This window comes from Schistocerca americana, chromosome 8 (assembly GCF_021461395.2).
Source record: "Schistocerca americana isolate TAMUIC-IGC-003095 chromosome 8, iqSchAmer2.1, whole genome shotgun sequence".
NCBI lineage: Eukaryota > Metazoa > Arthropoda > Insecta > Orthoptera > Acrididae > Schistocerca > Schistocerca americana.
In genome coordinates this window covers 322,978,562-322,994,578 of record NC_060126.1, presented here as the reverse complement: position 1 = coordinate 322,994,578, position 16,017 = coordinate 322,978,562, and the positions used below count along the sequence as shown (strand labels likewise).

The following is a 16,017-nucleotide window of genomic DNA, read 5'->3' as shown; positions in this document are numbered from 1 at the left end:
TACTTCACTCCCTGAGTCTATAAATGCGTTAACTTCAGAAGTTTCCACAGTCCCTACTATTGTAGGTTGCGCACCGTTGGTAACTAGGATTGGTTCTTCTAGCAGTAACCATTCTTTTGTAGGTATTCTGTGCTTGAAATTAACATGCTTATCATTAACCAGGCCTCCTAGTGATCTCTATGACCTGGGCCCTGACCTTGGATCCAGATTGCACCATGTTTTCCTCATTATTAGTAATCACAGGCTAGTTAGTGAATTGAGATACTACATTACCACTCCGTGCTCTATTATTACTTGGTACAAATTCCTGCAAAGTTACAGGACCTAAATTTGAAGGTGGATGCTTCTTCTGGTAATTGCCGCTACCATTTTTTCTACTGCACTGGTGTACTCTAGCTAGGTTGTCTTCATGCTTTTTGAAATTATTCCCACTATTCCTTTTGTAGTTCGGATTTTCACATTGGTGCAAGTTCCGGTTCCCAATTTGGAGGCTTCTCCTAGAAGGTAATCCACAGCAAATTCGATCTTTTTAGAGTCTTCCCAATTTTTTGGCAGAGCTTGGTTAAACCGTTTTAAGAAATGTGTTGGGTGCACATCTCCATCGGGCTTGAATTTAGGGAATTGTCTCAATAACCTTGAATTTGCTCCCCATTGCAAATCAGTAATTACTTCACTGGTTAACGCAACATTAGGTGAAGTTGTCCATTTTTTCGCTTTGTCCTGGATAAGTTTGAATTCTTTTCACAAGTCATCTATAACTTTTCAGGTATCTGAAAGTCCGGAAGAAACAATAGGCGACCCGTTCCCGGATGTCATTCTCTTGGTGACTTTTCAATCTATAGCCCTTCAAATTGTTCCTCCAAACTACTTATATTTACTATAGCAGAGTTTGCTATCTTCTCTTGGAAGCTTCTTTCTGCATTATCCACTCGCTTACTTACACCTGTAATTTGTGATTGGATTATTGGTTAACTACTTCTCTTCCTTTTCAAAGCATGCAATCCCTGCTTTACAGCATCAAACTTAACATTGCATACATTTTCAAATGATCCTAACTTTTCATTGATTTATGATTCTACAGTATTACATTTTTCCTCAACATCAAATTCTAACTTTTTTGCTAAATCTTGTAATTGATCATTCTGTTTCTGACTAAAGTCACTTAACAGTTGATTTACATGACTTTCCAATTAATTGGTTAATTCCTTCTTTAAGTCTAATTTCAAATTCTCTACTTTACGATTCAAGGTGTCAAATTCAGTCTTTAAAGCATCCATGCCTTTGCATACATTGCCAAATTCTTTGCTCTCTGAGTTGACTTTAACATTTAACAATTCTAAATTTGTTGTTTGGTCATACAGTTGGGACTTCACCGAGTCTAGTTCTCTATTTGAAGTTGCACTCTGTGCATCTAGTTTAGAATTTAACTGCAGACTCTGAGCATTTAAAGCTTCATTTAATTGAGAATTAGTGAGTCTAACGTAAGACTCTGGGTATCTATTTTTTCACTTAAAGTTGCACTTAGTTCCTTTGTTAAAGTAGCATTTTGAGCTTTGATTAGATTTACTAACTCAGACCAGTCTGGCCCTTCTTTACTAATTTTCATAGCCATGCCTGGTTCTGAAGTTTCTCCAACTTGCTGTTCCTGATCCATAATATTACAAGCTTTAGCCCTTGTTAGCGTCTAAAAATTAACTTGAAATATAATAACTACACTAAATTTTCATTCAATGGTTTATACCACATTGTATTAATACAATAAAGTTCTGCTTTACGCTCACCCAGCATAGAATTTGGGCTGCGTTGTTGAGCAGATGTGTATTCAGCAACACTGAACAGCAACTGGTGCCAGTGGCCTTGGTTGTTGGTTTCCAAGAGGTATTGGTGAACGGATGTAGATGTAGGTCAACACCAGTGAACAGCTACTGGTGCCGGTGGCATCGGATGCTGGTTTCTGTGTCTCCATACCCACAATGTGTGAGAACTGTATACTCCCCACATCAGATCATCTTAGTTGTATTGCTCTAGGCGTATCTCTTCTTAGTCTAATATGTCAATATTTTCTCTCCGGTTTTTCTCGTTGAGGTTTTCTCACTTCTTCTCACTTATTTACGTTTACAAATTCTCTCCATCTCATATTTAGGCAGAATACAAATCCGTGAAATGGTTCTTTTGCCTTGTTATGCTCGGTTGCTATGGCAACACTTTATAGATTTTCCTCTCATTTTCATCTTAATATTCTGTTTTTTCTTTGGTCCTGTCACGGTCACCAAGTTCTAACATTTTTGATGACTATGAGTGTGTGAAGTGTATGTGCAAACTCCCCACTTCTCTTACACGAGTTGATGTATTTGAGAATGTGCAGCCGATCTTCTTCTCTGAATAGACGGCTTCTGCAATCTCTACAAACTCCTTCTCCAAAGAAAGATGCTAGTCACAGGAACCTTTAAAACTCTCTCTCTCTCTCTCTCTTTGTGAAATAATGAGGTACTCGAAGAATACTTTTCAACAACTATCAGTATATTAGAACTTCCACAAAGAACAAAATACACACTTCTCACATAAACAATTGACTTCTTGTAAGTCACCCATGTCATCTCACATTAGAAACAATTAAGTTACATATACAACAGAGTTGGCTCGATAACCACGACTCTATTATACAGGAATCGTACACATGTCTTGCCTCTAGCAAGTTCAGGTTAAAAGTTACTAAAAATATTTTTCCACTCAACAGTTCTTTCATCACTAACAATAGTCACAGTTACACACCAGCACAGCATAACCCAGAAGTTCCTTGGTGCTGCCGTGTGCTTTTATTACGACTTCCATGGACCGACCGACAAGTACTTGTTAGTGCCGTTCGATCACCGTGTGTACTGTCTTCATACGACAAACTTTGGACATGTATACACAGACAGGTGATGCGCAGTAGATAGGGTTCCTTTCCCCCACTCACATCTAAAATATCGTGTGTTCGAGATGGTGGAAAGCCGAGCAGTTCTAGAATTTATGCCAAAATTCTCTAAGCACTACACTATCCAGGCTTCACTGCCGTAGCACAGCACAGGTCTTGTTATGATCTTATAATAGTGTATTTCAGTGTGCCCCTTGGCAAGGGAAGGTTTCATTATAATATTACTGACTCCCACTGTTTTTGTATAGCTGGTGGTTTTTTCAGCAAGTCTATTTCTTCCAGAAAGAATCATTCATAGCCACAACATGTGAATGTGTTCACTCTTTCCACAGTTTTCTTTTTCAAATAGATCTCACTTTGTATTGGGTATCTTCCACAGAAGGCCTTTTTTGTGTTAATGTCCTTCCTATATTCCTCAGGTAAACTCTGTTAACTGTGTACAGAATGCTGCAGGTTATTCTCTGAAGATGACATAAGAGCTAAATCATTGGCAGAAGGTAAAGCATCTAGTTTAATGATTCTGCTGATTTTAATGAAGCTATATGGCATTTACCTCCACTATTGGACAACTTTATTCATATAAACAATAAACAAGGGTGGTGATAAGCCACATCCCTGTCATAATGCAGCATGGACTCTGCTCCATTCTGATAAATTGTCCTCTCTCTTGCCACAAATTAAATTTGCCCTGTAAATGTTGTACATATTTTTGATAAGTTGCTGAGGAACATCATTGTCAGCCAAAATCTATAATGATTTTTTTTGTTAATGATTTTTAAGTCAACAAAGACAATATGTTTTTTTAGGTTAAATTCTCGATATTTTGCTATTAGTAATTTAAATTTCACTGATAGTAAAACTTTATGCAATTAAATAACAAACCTTATATGCTGCCTTATAGGACTTAATTGGAAAATTGCTCTAAAATCATATTCTCATGTGTTAACTATCACAAAATTTCCCAAGTACAGCAGACAGTACAGATTCCTCTAGCAATCTGTTGATCCCAGATATGGCCCTGGTAGTAACAGATTCCAAAAGATTACTTCCAATGTTGTAATAATGTTAGACTCTCTCTTATTTACACACCATGTAGGTCATAACAGATATTGCACCAAATGAAACCAAAAGCCTCCATAACATTTCAGCAGGCATTATACTTATGAATGCAGGTAACAAATACACCAGAATAATACCAACATAATAATAATAATAACAATAATGTGCAATATCACTAATGAACTATAGCTTTCTACTGTTCAGTAAATTTATCTGTTAATAGTCACTGATGTTGTTGTTATCAGCCAGGAGACTGGTTTGATGCAGCTCATCCTGCTAGTCCATCCTGCACAGGTCTGTTCATCTCTACATAACTACAGCAGCCTACTTACATTTCAAGCTGCTTATTGTAGTGCAGCTTCAGTATCCCTCTACAACATTTCCCTCCATTACAAACTTTATGATCTCTTGATGCCTCAGGATGTGTCCTATCAGCTGATACCTTCTTTAGCCAAGTTGTACAATAAATTTTGTTTTCCCCAATTTGATTCAGTACCTCTTCACTAATTATCAAATCAACCCACTTAATTTTCAGCATTCTTCCGTATCACTATTTCTTTTTCAAAATTTTCTATTCTCTTCTTGTCCACGTTTCACTTCCGTACAAGGCTACATTCCAGACAAATAGCTTCAGAAAAGACTTCCTAATACTTAATCCTAAGATGTTCATAATGAACCCATATCATACATTAATGATTCGGAAACTGAGACATTATACATCATTATAATAATGTGTGCAAATGTTCTATACATGATATGACTCATTCATTCATCAACAATAAAGAAAGAAATAGAAGAAGCAAAAAACTAATTCTCAAAATGTCAAAACTGACCTTAGATTCCAGTTTTGATAACAGTTCTTTCAAGTTTTCTTTAGTGGATATTTCAGTATAACTGTCGCCAAATACATCATATTGCAACATTATTTCTCTTTCAGTTTCTGGAGTCACACTAATAATATTTTGAGGAGTCCATGGAAGTAGCTTGTGACTTGCTACACTATTTAAAAGCCATTCTGTGTGTATAACATTGTACTGCTTTGAATTGGAATGACTTTGCACTCGAATGTTTTTTTCGGCAGCTAGCACACAAAATGTAGTAGGACCTGCAAAAATAAATAACTACTGAATACACTGTAAAACTAACAAAAATAATATTTCTAAGTTTTCACAATACAGACTAAGTATTGTCATGGTAGACCACATCAAGCCAGTCAAAAGACTGACCATAAGGTCTGACCATTTGGGGTGTGGGGGAGCAGACGATGTGACAACACGATATTCTAGGTGCAATGGGCAAAATGTCAGAAGAATGGGCCTTATTTCATTGTATGATTTTAGGAAATCATAGCCTTGTCACAGTAGCTGATTAATCCATTCAAGGTCATGACAGAACTGAGTGACACAAGATGCAGTCCTATGGTTCCCCCCTTTGAGGGTGGGATGTGGTTCAGTTGTTTATAACAATGCATCTGTTGGTCACTATACAGATTGATTGTTGTATCTCAGTACCAGTGACCCATTCTGTTCTCCCAAAGACTTGAGTTCAAAACCAGGAAGGAAAGATTGTTTTTATGCCTTTGTAAACAAAAAGTATTTTTACTCAAAGATCAAACTCATAAATAAAAAGGAAGTCAAATAGTCTCCACAACACAATTGTACCAACATATATTGTCCCACTAAATGCAAAGATCTCACAGATCAACAAATATACTCATCAGGCAACGACAGCAGAAAATACACATAAAATTAAAGAAATGTGCAAGTTTTCAGACGAAGTGGCTCCTCCTTCTTGCAGAAGGACTGAAGGGTAAGGAAGAGGGATGAAGGAGGAGGACTGGTGAGTTCAGGAAATGTGGAGAGTTAGGGAAAAGTTGGCCAGAACCCTGGGTCAGGGGAAACTTACTGGTTGGGATGAGAAGAAAAGATTGATTGTTGTGGACTGCACTGGGTGATATTTGAAACCCGGAGAGCTTAAAGGTGGGAGAAAGATTACTAAGCAAGACAAAGATTACTGACAAAAGCACAAGAGTTAACAAGCATGGAAAACTGAATGCAATATACATGTCAGGCAGGTGGAGTTTGGGGGCAGAGGAAAACGGAGGGGTCAGAAAATAAAAGGTATAAAAAACTAAAAGGGAGGGAAGAAATGAATAGTCACTGAGAAGAAATGTTGAGACAAAAGAAATTAAAATAAACTAAGGCCAGCTGCATAGTGGGAACCAAGGACATGTTGTAATGCCAATTCCCACTTGTGAAGCTCTGAGAAACTGGTGTCAGGGGGAAGAATCCAGAGGGCCCTTGCGGTGAAACAGACACTGAGATTGTGACTGTCATGTTATAGGGCTTGCCCTGCAACAGCATATTGTGTGTTGCTATTATACACCCTCTGTCTATGTCCATTCATACTAACTGATGACTTGGTAGCAGTCATATCAATGTAGAAGCAGAACAGTGTTTACATAACAGCTTGTACATAATATGTATCATTCCACAGGTGGCTCTCCCTTTGATAGGGTATGTTTTGCCAGCTATAGATGCAGAAGGACCATAAGGTCTGACCATTTGGGGTGTGGGGGAGCAGACGATGTGACAACACGATATTCTAGGTGCAATGGGCAAAATGTCAGAAGAATGGGCCTTATTTCATTGTATGATTTTAGGAAATCATAGCCTTGTCACAGTAGCTGATTAATCCATTCAAGGTCATGACAGAACTGAGTGACACAAGATGCAGTCCTATGGTTCCCCCCTTTGAGGGTGGGATGTGGTTCAGTTGTACCAGGATCGGATCGCATGTAATGGTACAAGATTTCTGCTTTTGGACTAAACTGGTGGGATGATTATGTCCAGTGTAGGCCAAAGTGAGAATGATGGCATACTGCTATTAAGAGTCTGCATCTAAGCAAACACATTTGTCTTGAAACCCAAGGCTGTATGGGAGGGAACATTTGACATGGAAAGGATGGCAACTGTCAAAATGTAAGTTCTGTTGTTTGTCAGTAGGTTTAATTTGAACAGAAGTGTGTAGCTTGACCCTCAGTGAGGATGAGGTAAAGGCCACAGAAAGTGGCATGGGATCCGGAATAGGATCTGATGAACTTTAATTCAGAGAATCTGTTAAGACTCCAGAAATTTTAACAGTTAACCGTCACCATGAGTCGATATAGCACAGATGTCATCGATGTATATCAACCAAACCAGGAGCTGAAGGCTTATGGAATCCAGGAAAGCCCTCTCCAAGCTACCCATGAAAAGACTGGCATAGGAACAAGCCATCCTGGTTCCATGGCCATGCACTTGATCTGTTTGTATGTCTGCACCTCACAGGTAAAGTAGTTGTTAATAAACATAAAGTTGATTAAGGAGAGAAGGCAGGATGTCATAGGTATGGAATCAAGTGGGTACTGGTTGACATAATGTCCAAAAGCAGATGGATTATGCAAATGGGGAACATTGATATAGATCCCAAAAACTGAAAACTCACAACTCGATCATCACCCTCATTGTTCACTGCAGTTGATAAAAATATTGCCTCTATTGAGGTTGAAATTGAGTTTGATAGTGAAGTTATCTGGTGGTGTATAAAACATCTAAGAGAAACCAAGTTAATTGTTGGATGTTTTCATTGGCCACTCATTCTGCTCTGACAGCTATAGAGTCATTCAAAGAAAATCTATGGTCAGTAAAGCGTAAATACCCAGATAACACACACTAGTTGGACACAAAATTAACCTACTGAGTGTAGACAGAAATGTCTATGGATTCAGTGCAAGGGGTACAGTCAGTCAGTCTTGTGAAGTACTTTTGAACACATTTTCCGAAAATGCATACTGAGCAGGTAGTTCGACAACCCACACACAGTGGAAATATCTTCGACCTTGTAGCTACAAACAGGCTGGACCTTGTCGATGGCATCAGTACAGATAGAGGGATTGGTGAATATGATATCATAGTGACTATAGTTATACAAGTTAATAAATCAGTCAAGAAGGCTAGGAGAGTGTTTCTGTTAGAAAGAGCAGATAAGAACTGTTAGCACCTGATGAACTGACATCACTTAGTTCCAATGTGATGGACATAAAGGAATTATGAGCAAAGTTTAAATAGATTCTCAATTGTGGTTTGGAGAATTGTGTGCCTGGTAAATGGGTTAAAGATGGACAAGACCCACCATGGTTTAACAATGCAATTCAGAAAATTCTGAGGAAGCAAAGGCTGTTTCACTCTCAGTTCAAAAGAGAATGCACAAATGACAACAGGCAAAGCTTAGTAGGGATTTGTGTATCTGTGCCTGAAGCATACAACAAATACCTGCATCATAACTTAGCAAAAGATCTGGCTAAGAATCTGAGAAAATTCTGATCCTATATAAAAATCACTTTGTGGGTCTAAGGCTTCCATCCAGTCACTCGTTGACCAATGTAATGTGGCAGCTGAAGAGAGCAATCAAAGCCTAAGTTTTAAATGTCATATTTAAGAAACAGTTTCTCCAATACAATCATACAAACATACCATCATCTGACCATCAGACAGACTCCTATATGGACAATATAGTAATAAGCATCCCTGGTGTAATGAAACAGCTGAAAACAAATATGTCACCAGGTCCGGATACAATGCCAATTTAGATTTACAAAGAGTGTACTATGGCACTGGCCTCTTACTTAGCTTGCATTTATTGAGGATCTCTCACCCAGTGAAAAGTCCCAAGTGAGTGGAAAAAATCACAGATTACACCTGTATATAAGAAGGGTAAAAGGACAGAGCCACAAAATTCCATACCATTGTCCTCAACATTGGTTTACTGCAGAATTTTTTAACATAATCTCAATTTGAATACAATAAATTTCCTTGAGACCGGAAATCTTCCGTCCACAAATCAACATTGTTTTAGAAAGCATTGATCACATGAAACTCAGCTTGCACATTTTACAATGATATACTGCGAACTATGAATGCAGATTCTATATATTTCGACTTCCGAAAAGCACTTGACACAGTGCCCCACTGCAGACCGTTAATGAACGTATAAGCATATCGATATGTTTACAGGTATGTGAATGGCTTGAAGACTTCTTAAGTAATAGAACCCAGTATGTTATTCTCAATGGTGAATGCTCGTCACTGACAAGGTTATCATCAGGAATGTCCCAGGAAATGTGATAGGACAACTATTACTTTCTATACACATATATGACCTTGCAGACAGGGTGGGTAGCAATCTGCAGTTGTTTGCTGATGGTACTGTGGTGTGTGGGAAGGTGTCAAAGTTGAGTGACTGTAGGAGAATACAAGATGACTTAGACAGAATTTCTAGTGGTGTGATTAATGACAGCTAGCTCTAAATGTAGATAAATGTAAGTTAATGCTGATGAGTAGGAAAATCAAACCCATAATGTATGGGTATAACATTAGTAGTATCCTGCTTGACACTGTCATGTTGTTTAAGTATTTGAGAGTAATGTTGCAAAGCGAATGGAAGAGCATGAGAGAATTCTGGCATGGAAGATGAATGGTCGACTTCAGTTTAATGGGAGAATTTTGGGAAATGTGGTTCATCTGTAAAGGAGACTGTAATAGGACACTAGTGCGACCTGTTCCTGAGTACTGCTTGAGTGTGCAGGATGTGCACCAGGTCGGATTAAAGGAAGACATTGAAGCAATTTAGAGATGGGCTGCTAGATTTATTACCAGCAGGTTCGAACAACGAGCAAGTATTATGGAGATGCTTCAGGAACTCAAATGGGATTCCCTGGATGGAAGGTGACATTATTTTCAATAAACACTACTGAGAAATTTAGAGAACCAGCATTTGAAACTGACTGCAGAATGATGCAACTGATGCTAAAATACATTTTGCATAAGGACTATAATGATAAGATATGAGAAATTAGAGCTCATAAGGAGACATATAGGCACTCGACTTTTTCCTCACTCAGTTTGCAAGTGGAACAAAAAAGGAAATGATTACAGTAGTGATACAGTGTACCTGGTGCCACACACTGTACGATGGCTCCCAGACTATGTTTATCTATAAAAGTATGTAAGTGATGGTCTATGCCAGATGTCTGACACCTTTACATATAGCATCTACCATCAAGATCCAATCCCTATGATACAAACTGACATAAAGACCCCTCCTTAAAACCTCAGGCCCCTCACAAGTACTACCATCTCAATCCATACAAGTTCGTACTCCACCCAAAGCATGCACTCCCACTTTTTACCTTCTTTCTAAGTTCAACAAAGCCAGTCAGCCTGGCTGTTCCACAGACGTTCGCTTGAAAGCACCCACTGAAAGTATATCTGCCTTAGTTGATCAACACCTGCAACCTCCTATATTAAAGACAACAACCATTTCTTAGATTGTCTGAAATCTGTGCCCATCCCTCTCTCATAACACACCTTGCTTGTCACCATTGATGCCACCTTCCTCCATACCAACATCCCCCATGCTCATAGTCTGTCTGCTGGAGAACATTACCTCAGTCAGTGCACACCTGATTCCAAACCTATGATGTCCCTTCAGCTCACATTAATCAACATGCTTACAAACAACTACTCTACCTTTGAAGGACAGACATACAAACAGATCAGGGGCATGACCGTGGGAACCAGAATGGCTCCTTCATATCCCCACCTTTTCAAGGGGCACTTGGAGAGGCTTTTCTGGAATCCATAAACCTTCAGCCACTGGTTTGGTTTAAATACATTCATGACATTTCTGCCATATAGATTCACAGTGAAGCTGACTTCTTAAAATTTTTGGAACCTCTACAGACATTCTTCCAATTACAGTTCACAAGGTCCTGTTTTGAATCCCATGCCACTTTCCTTGATCTTGACCACATCTTCACCGAGGATCAACTACACACTTCTGTTCACATTAAACCTACTAGCAAACAACAGTACTTATATTCTGATAGTTGACATCCTTTCCATTCCCTCCCATATAGCCTTTGAAGTCGAGGCAAACATATTGGTTCACATGCACACCCTTTAAAGCAATACACCACCATTCTCGTCTAAGCCTTCACTGAAGTGATTACTCCACCAGCTTAGTCCAAAAGCAGATTTCCTGGGCCATCAGTCCAGTGCTGGTACCACTGATCACCCCCAAAAATCAACATTGGCCTACACCTCTTGTCACTCAGTAATATTTGGTGCTGAAAGGATTAACCAGCTTCTTCAAGAAAGCTATAATTTCCTAAAGTCATATCCTGAAATGAAGTCCATTCTGTTGTCCTAGAAATTAGGTTGAAGTAAGGCAAACCTACATTTATAGCAAATTTGATGTTTAGAGAAAGCTTTGTGACAATGTTGGTTGTAGTATACTCTATCAGATTTTGAAGGTGGTAGGGATAAAATACAAGGAGAAGAAGGTTATATATGACTCGTACAGAAACCAGGCTGCAGTTATGAGAATCAAAGGACATGAAACGGGGTCAGTAGTTTGAGAAGAGTGTGTGACAGGGTTATAGTCTATCCCGAAGTTATTCAGTTTGTACACTGAACAAGATGTGAAGGAAGCCAGTGAGAAATTTGGAAAGGGTATTAAAGATCAAGGAGAAGAAATAAAAGCTTTGAGGTTTGCAGATGACATGTCATTCTGTGAGAGATGACAAAGGTCTTGGAAGATCAGATGTATTGAAAAAGATTATAACATGAACATCAACAAAAGTAAAACATGGAGAATGGAATGTAGCCAAATTAAATCAAGTGATGCTGAGGGAATTAGATTAGGACATGATAAACTAATATTAGAAGCCAAAACATGTAGGCTTTCATGGCCAGCATCTTCATTAGTTAAAACTTTGGGGCTGAGAGGCCGTGATTGATATGTAAAACTTCTTCTTCCCAACGTTTTGTTGCCGTCTGCAGGCAACATCTTCTGAGGTGAGTCGGCAACTGGCTGCCAGGCCATGGAGGTCCCGCTTATATAGAGCACACATAGGGCACCACCATATGTCATGTGGGGCTGACTGTAAGTCTATCTCTGACTAACATCACTATTCTCGACTGAAGGTAATCGATTGTCACATCGTTTGGGCAAAGTCAACCGCCATATCTTATCTAACTTGAAGCCTTCCTCTTTTCTATTAAAATTATTGTGGTGTTTCTGAATCTCTATAGCTTCTCTATACATGTGTGCATTTTAATAGAAAAGAGGGAGGCTTAAAGTTAGATAAGATATGGCAGTCGACTTTGCAACAACGATGTGACAATCGATTACCTTCAATCGAGAATAATGACGTCAGTCAGAGACAGACTCACAGTCGGCCCCGTGTGACATATGGTGGTGCCCTCTATGTTCTCTGTATAAAAAAGGCCTCCAAGGCCTGGCAGCCAGTTGTTGACTCACCTTGGAAGATGATGTCCGCAGTTGGCAATGAAACATCAGAAAGAAGTAGTTTTACAGATCGACCAAGGCCCCTCAGCCCAGAAGTTTTAACTAATAAAAGTAGAAGATTAACTTATCACGGCTGAGTTCAGTCACACAGAATTTTTTAAAGGACATGGGATTCACCACTGACTATAGAAATCATTTCTTTCACAAGTAAGCAGTGTTGAAAATATGCAGTTATAACAATGACGTGTATACATGTTGGAAGATTTTAAAGTTTGACATTTTCTGAGGCAAAATTAACATTTTTGGAAGCTGACTATCAACAGCTGTAATGTAATGTATGAAATGCATGTCTGACCATCAGCTGCTTTTATTTTAAACCCAAATATCAACCAGTTTCAGTCATGGATCATCTTCACAGATAAGGGTTAAAATGGTTTAAGCCACAACATCAGATTAAATAATGTGTAGAGCATGACATGAATATCAATATAAGACACAGGACTTTTAGAAGCAAACATACTAATACCAAGTGTACATGCTGCTCCTGAATGTAAGTCCAGTGACTATATCACATCAATACACATTAGAGGTATTATAAGTTGATGCACTATTTTAATGTTACAGCAGCCTATATGAGTTGTAAAATGCTTACCTGGATTTTTGACAAATTTTCCTCCATTTTCATAAATTTGTGTTTCAATGTGTTGCACTGTCATGCCATTGTAGTCAGACATGACACAGAATTCCTTTCCCTCTAAGAGAGTTGATTTGATTGTAGCAGTTGAAACATCTGCACTGCAGAACTGCTTTCCAAGCTGCGGCTGGTGGTTCGAAGTTCTTTTCTTTTTGGGAGAAGATGCCTCAGGATCAATAGAGTAAGCATGCCGACTGTAGAGTTTCCCTGATGCCCTCTGCCACAAAATACATTTACCTCTGTCTTTCTTTCAATAAACATAAGTACATTTTATTATTAATCAAAATTAATACCTGCAGCTACTCACTTGCCATAAGTCTGTCAGTTCTGACACAGTAATACAGTCAGTCCACTTTTTGTCATAGCGTATTTCTTCCACTCGTGGAAACCGTAAAGTATATCCTACTTTAAATGAGCTACTTTCAACAATTTCTGTTGCTTTTATCTGTGGATAGACACAGTACATGTAACATAGCAACAACACTTAAGAATTATTTTTTGTGGGGTATTTGACTTATGGTTTCTATTTCACTAGAAATTAGTTTCACATTTTTCTCAACAAAATAATGAAAATGGAACAGGTTAGAAGTTTAGTAGATAAAATTCTTACAAAAACAACATAGCATTACCTGTAACATAGTATTACCCATGAACAACCTTTTAAACAACACAATGAATACAGTTTTTCTCAATACATATTATTGATCAATAAGTGATTATTTTTTGTCCATAGCCACAAAAAACTGACAAACGGAATAAAACTATCTTTTACTAGCTCATGACCCCATCAGGTACATGACCCCATCAGGTATCACATCCTGTTTTACGAACTTTGAAACCTTATGACACCCCCATTAAAGAAAACACGAACTGTCTTCCACTTACATTGCCAGAAGGTGCAAATTTTGTCCTCCTCTGCAGATGATACAACAATACTTATCAAAACTTGCACTAGTTCTTTTAATGAAAAGTCAACTATTGAAATATTTGAAAACAACAGAGGATTCAAGATAAATGGAATACCAATCAAATCTGGCAAAACATGGGACAGACAGTCATTACTTCTCATACAATTACACAAGCTATGGAAATGGTGTTCCTAACCTTGACATGCAAGAAACAATTGGCAATAAGCTTTTGGAATTACAGATAGATCACAACTGCTACACCTCTGTCCTCAGACAGTGCTGTTCACTACCAAATACACCACCTGATTAGAAGTGCCTGTAAGCAGTCATGTACTACTGGTCTCTGACATCATACTTTCATACCAAACACTAGTGCATGAGCTGTACAATAGTGAGGTGTTACTTATGATGACCAACATGTTGTGCATGTTTTTAATATCATGGAGGTAAAATTATATTTTACTGACACATTTCAGCTATTTTTCAATGTACACCCACTATAACATGAAACCTAGAAGGTATGAATAATTTTTGTATCCATGATGAGTAACTGTTTTTTCTGTATATATACTGCTAAACATGTTTTCACTGTTAATCTGTTTAGGTTGTCATCAATTTCCTTCCAAAGAAGACCTTTTATAAATGTTGAAACAATGGGCAAGGGATTTAAGTAAACCTTCCATTTTGAAACTGACTGACTGCTTCCTATTTCTTCACAAATAATACATGGATACCTATGGAATTGTCTGACCCTGGACTATCTGCAATCTTCTCTTAGTGTGTGTCTACAACATTATGGTGATCTGTGCAGACTGGTTTGTGACTGTAAGGCAATACTGTGTATCCATCATTGCTTTGTTAGCAGGTGTAATATTGTTGATGAGGACTCAAACTTAGTGTGTATGTTATGACACCAGACAATATTCAATAATCATGGATCCAGAATTCTTGAAACTGTGGCAGCAACAGCTTCAACTTAAAATACGACAGCAGGCACAACAATAACAACTACAAAGGCAAATCCTGAACCATCAACAAATGCAGAGAATACACATCAGGGACTAGGAACAACTAATGCTACTGCAGCTCATCATGCAAGAACAGCATTCACCAGTATCATTCAAACCATTTCATCCAAAAAGATGAAGATTGGGAGTTGTACCATAGACATCTCCACCCAAACTTCCATATAAGTAGTGTAAACGACATTGCTAAACAGTAGGCTTTTCTGCTATCTACTAACACTTAAGTAATTTGTGTTCTGCAAAAGTTACATCCTCTCACTAAAACTTGGTGTTTAAATTGTATGTATTGCTATGTAAGCACTATGAGCAGCAAAAGCATCTTGTAGCAATGAGTCTCACATATTTTCATTGTTACATGAAGTCACATCATATGCTGCATGGGCAGCTGATCTCAAAGGACTCACCCAAATGTGTCAGTTTGTGTGTTTGAATCAAATAATAAATATAATAATAAATAATAAATAATCCTATGCCGAATTGTTAGTGTGTAATGTAATAATTAAGTACACACCTGCTAAAGAAGTTTGTGCACAGACACTGAAATTAACAAATCCCATTCTTGAAGAAGTGTCAGCAATAGGAAAAAATATGAAATGACAAATGACGCACAGCAAATTTTGATGAAAGTAACATATCTACTATAAAACCACTTAAAATATCAAAAGCAGCAAAGCAAAATTTTGAGGACAGTGGCATATCTTTCCCTAAAGCTGCATTTCCATTCCATCCACAATAAGTAAGATTGCAATACATAAAGTTCACCTTTGTCACGAGGCTTGGGATTCAAGCCCTGACATCCAGTAGGGACAAAGTCCATGCAACAAGTCAGCAGTGGTATTTCCCAGGCATTTCTCCAACTCATAGTCTTCACATAGTTCCATTACCACCCATTGTCACTATAACAACTGCAGGGTGCATTATTCAGAGAGCCCAGATTGTTTTTCCAAATGCAAGCATGCTTAGAATTCGAAATTCTTACCCTCTACAACAGATCTGCAAAGCATTGCAAAACTTGCTGCACCTGAAGAAGTTGTGCATAAAATGGAAACAACAACTCAGCAG

General features: G+C 38.2%; 1 protein-coding gene across 4 annotated transcripts in view; it reads right to left on the bottom strand.

The window, feature by feature from the left end:
• LOC124544684 (DNA ligase 4) overlaps positions 1 to 16,017 on the bottom strand; it is a 297,481-nt gene that overhangs the window by 59,769 nt on the left and 221,695 nt on the right. For all 4 annotated transcript variants that reach the window (XM_047123315.1, XM_047123316.1, XM_047123314.1 and 1 more), the window contains 3 exons: positions 13,330 to 13,467; positions 12,981 to 13,239; positions 4,810 to 5,081 (listed from right to left, as the gene is read on the bottom strand). In XM_047123315.1, the coding sequence (XP_046979271.1) occupies positions 4,810 to 5,081; positions 12,981 to 13,239; positions 13,330 to 13,467 (669 nt within the window). The remainder of the gene's footprint in view (positions 1 to 4,809; positions 5,082 to 12,980; positions 13,240 to 13,329; positions 13,468 to 16,017) is intronic.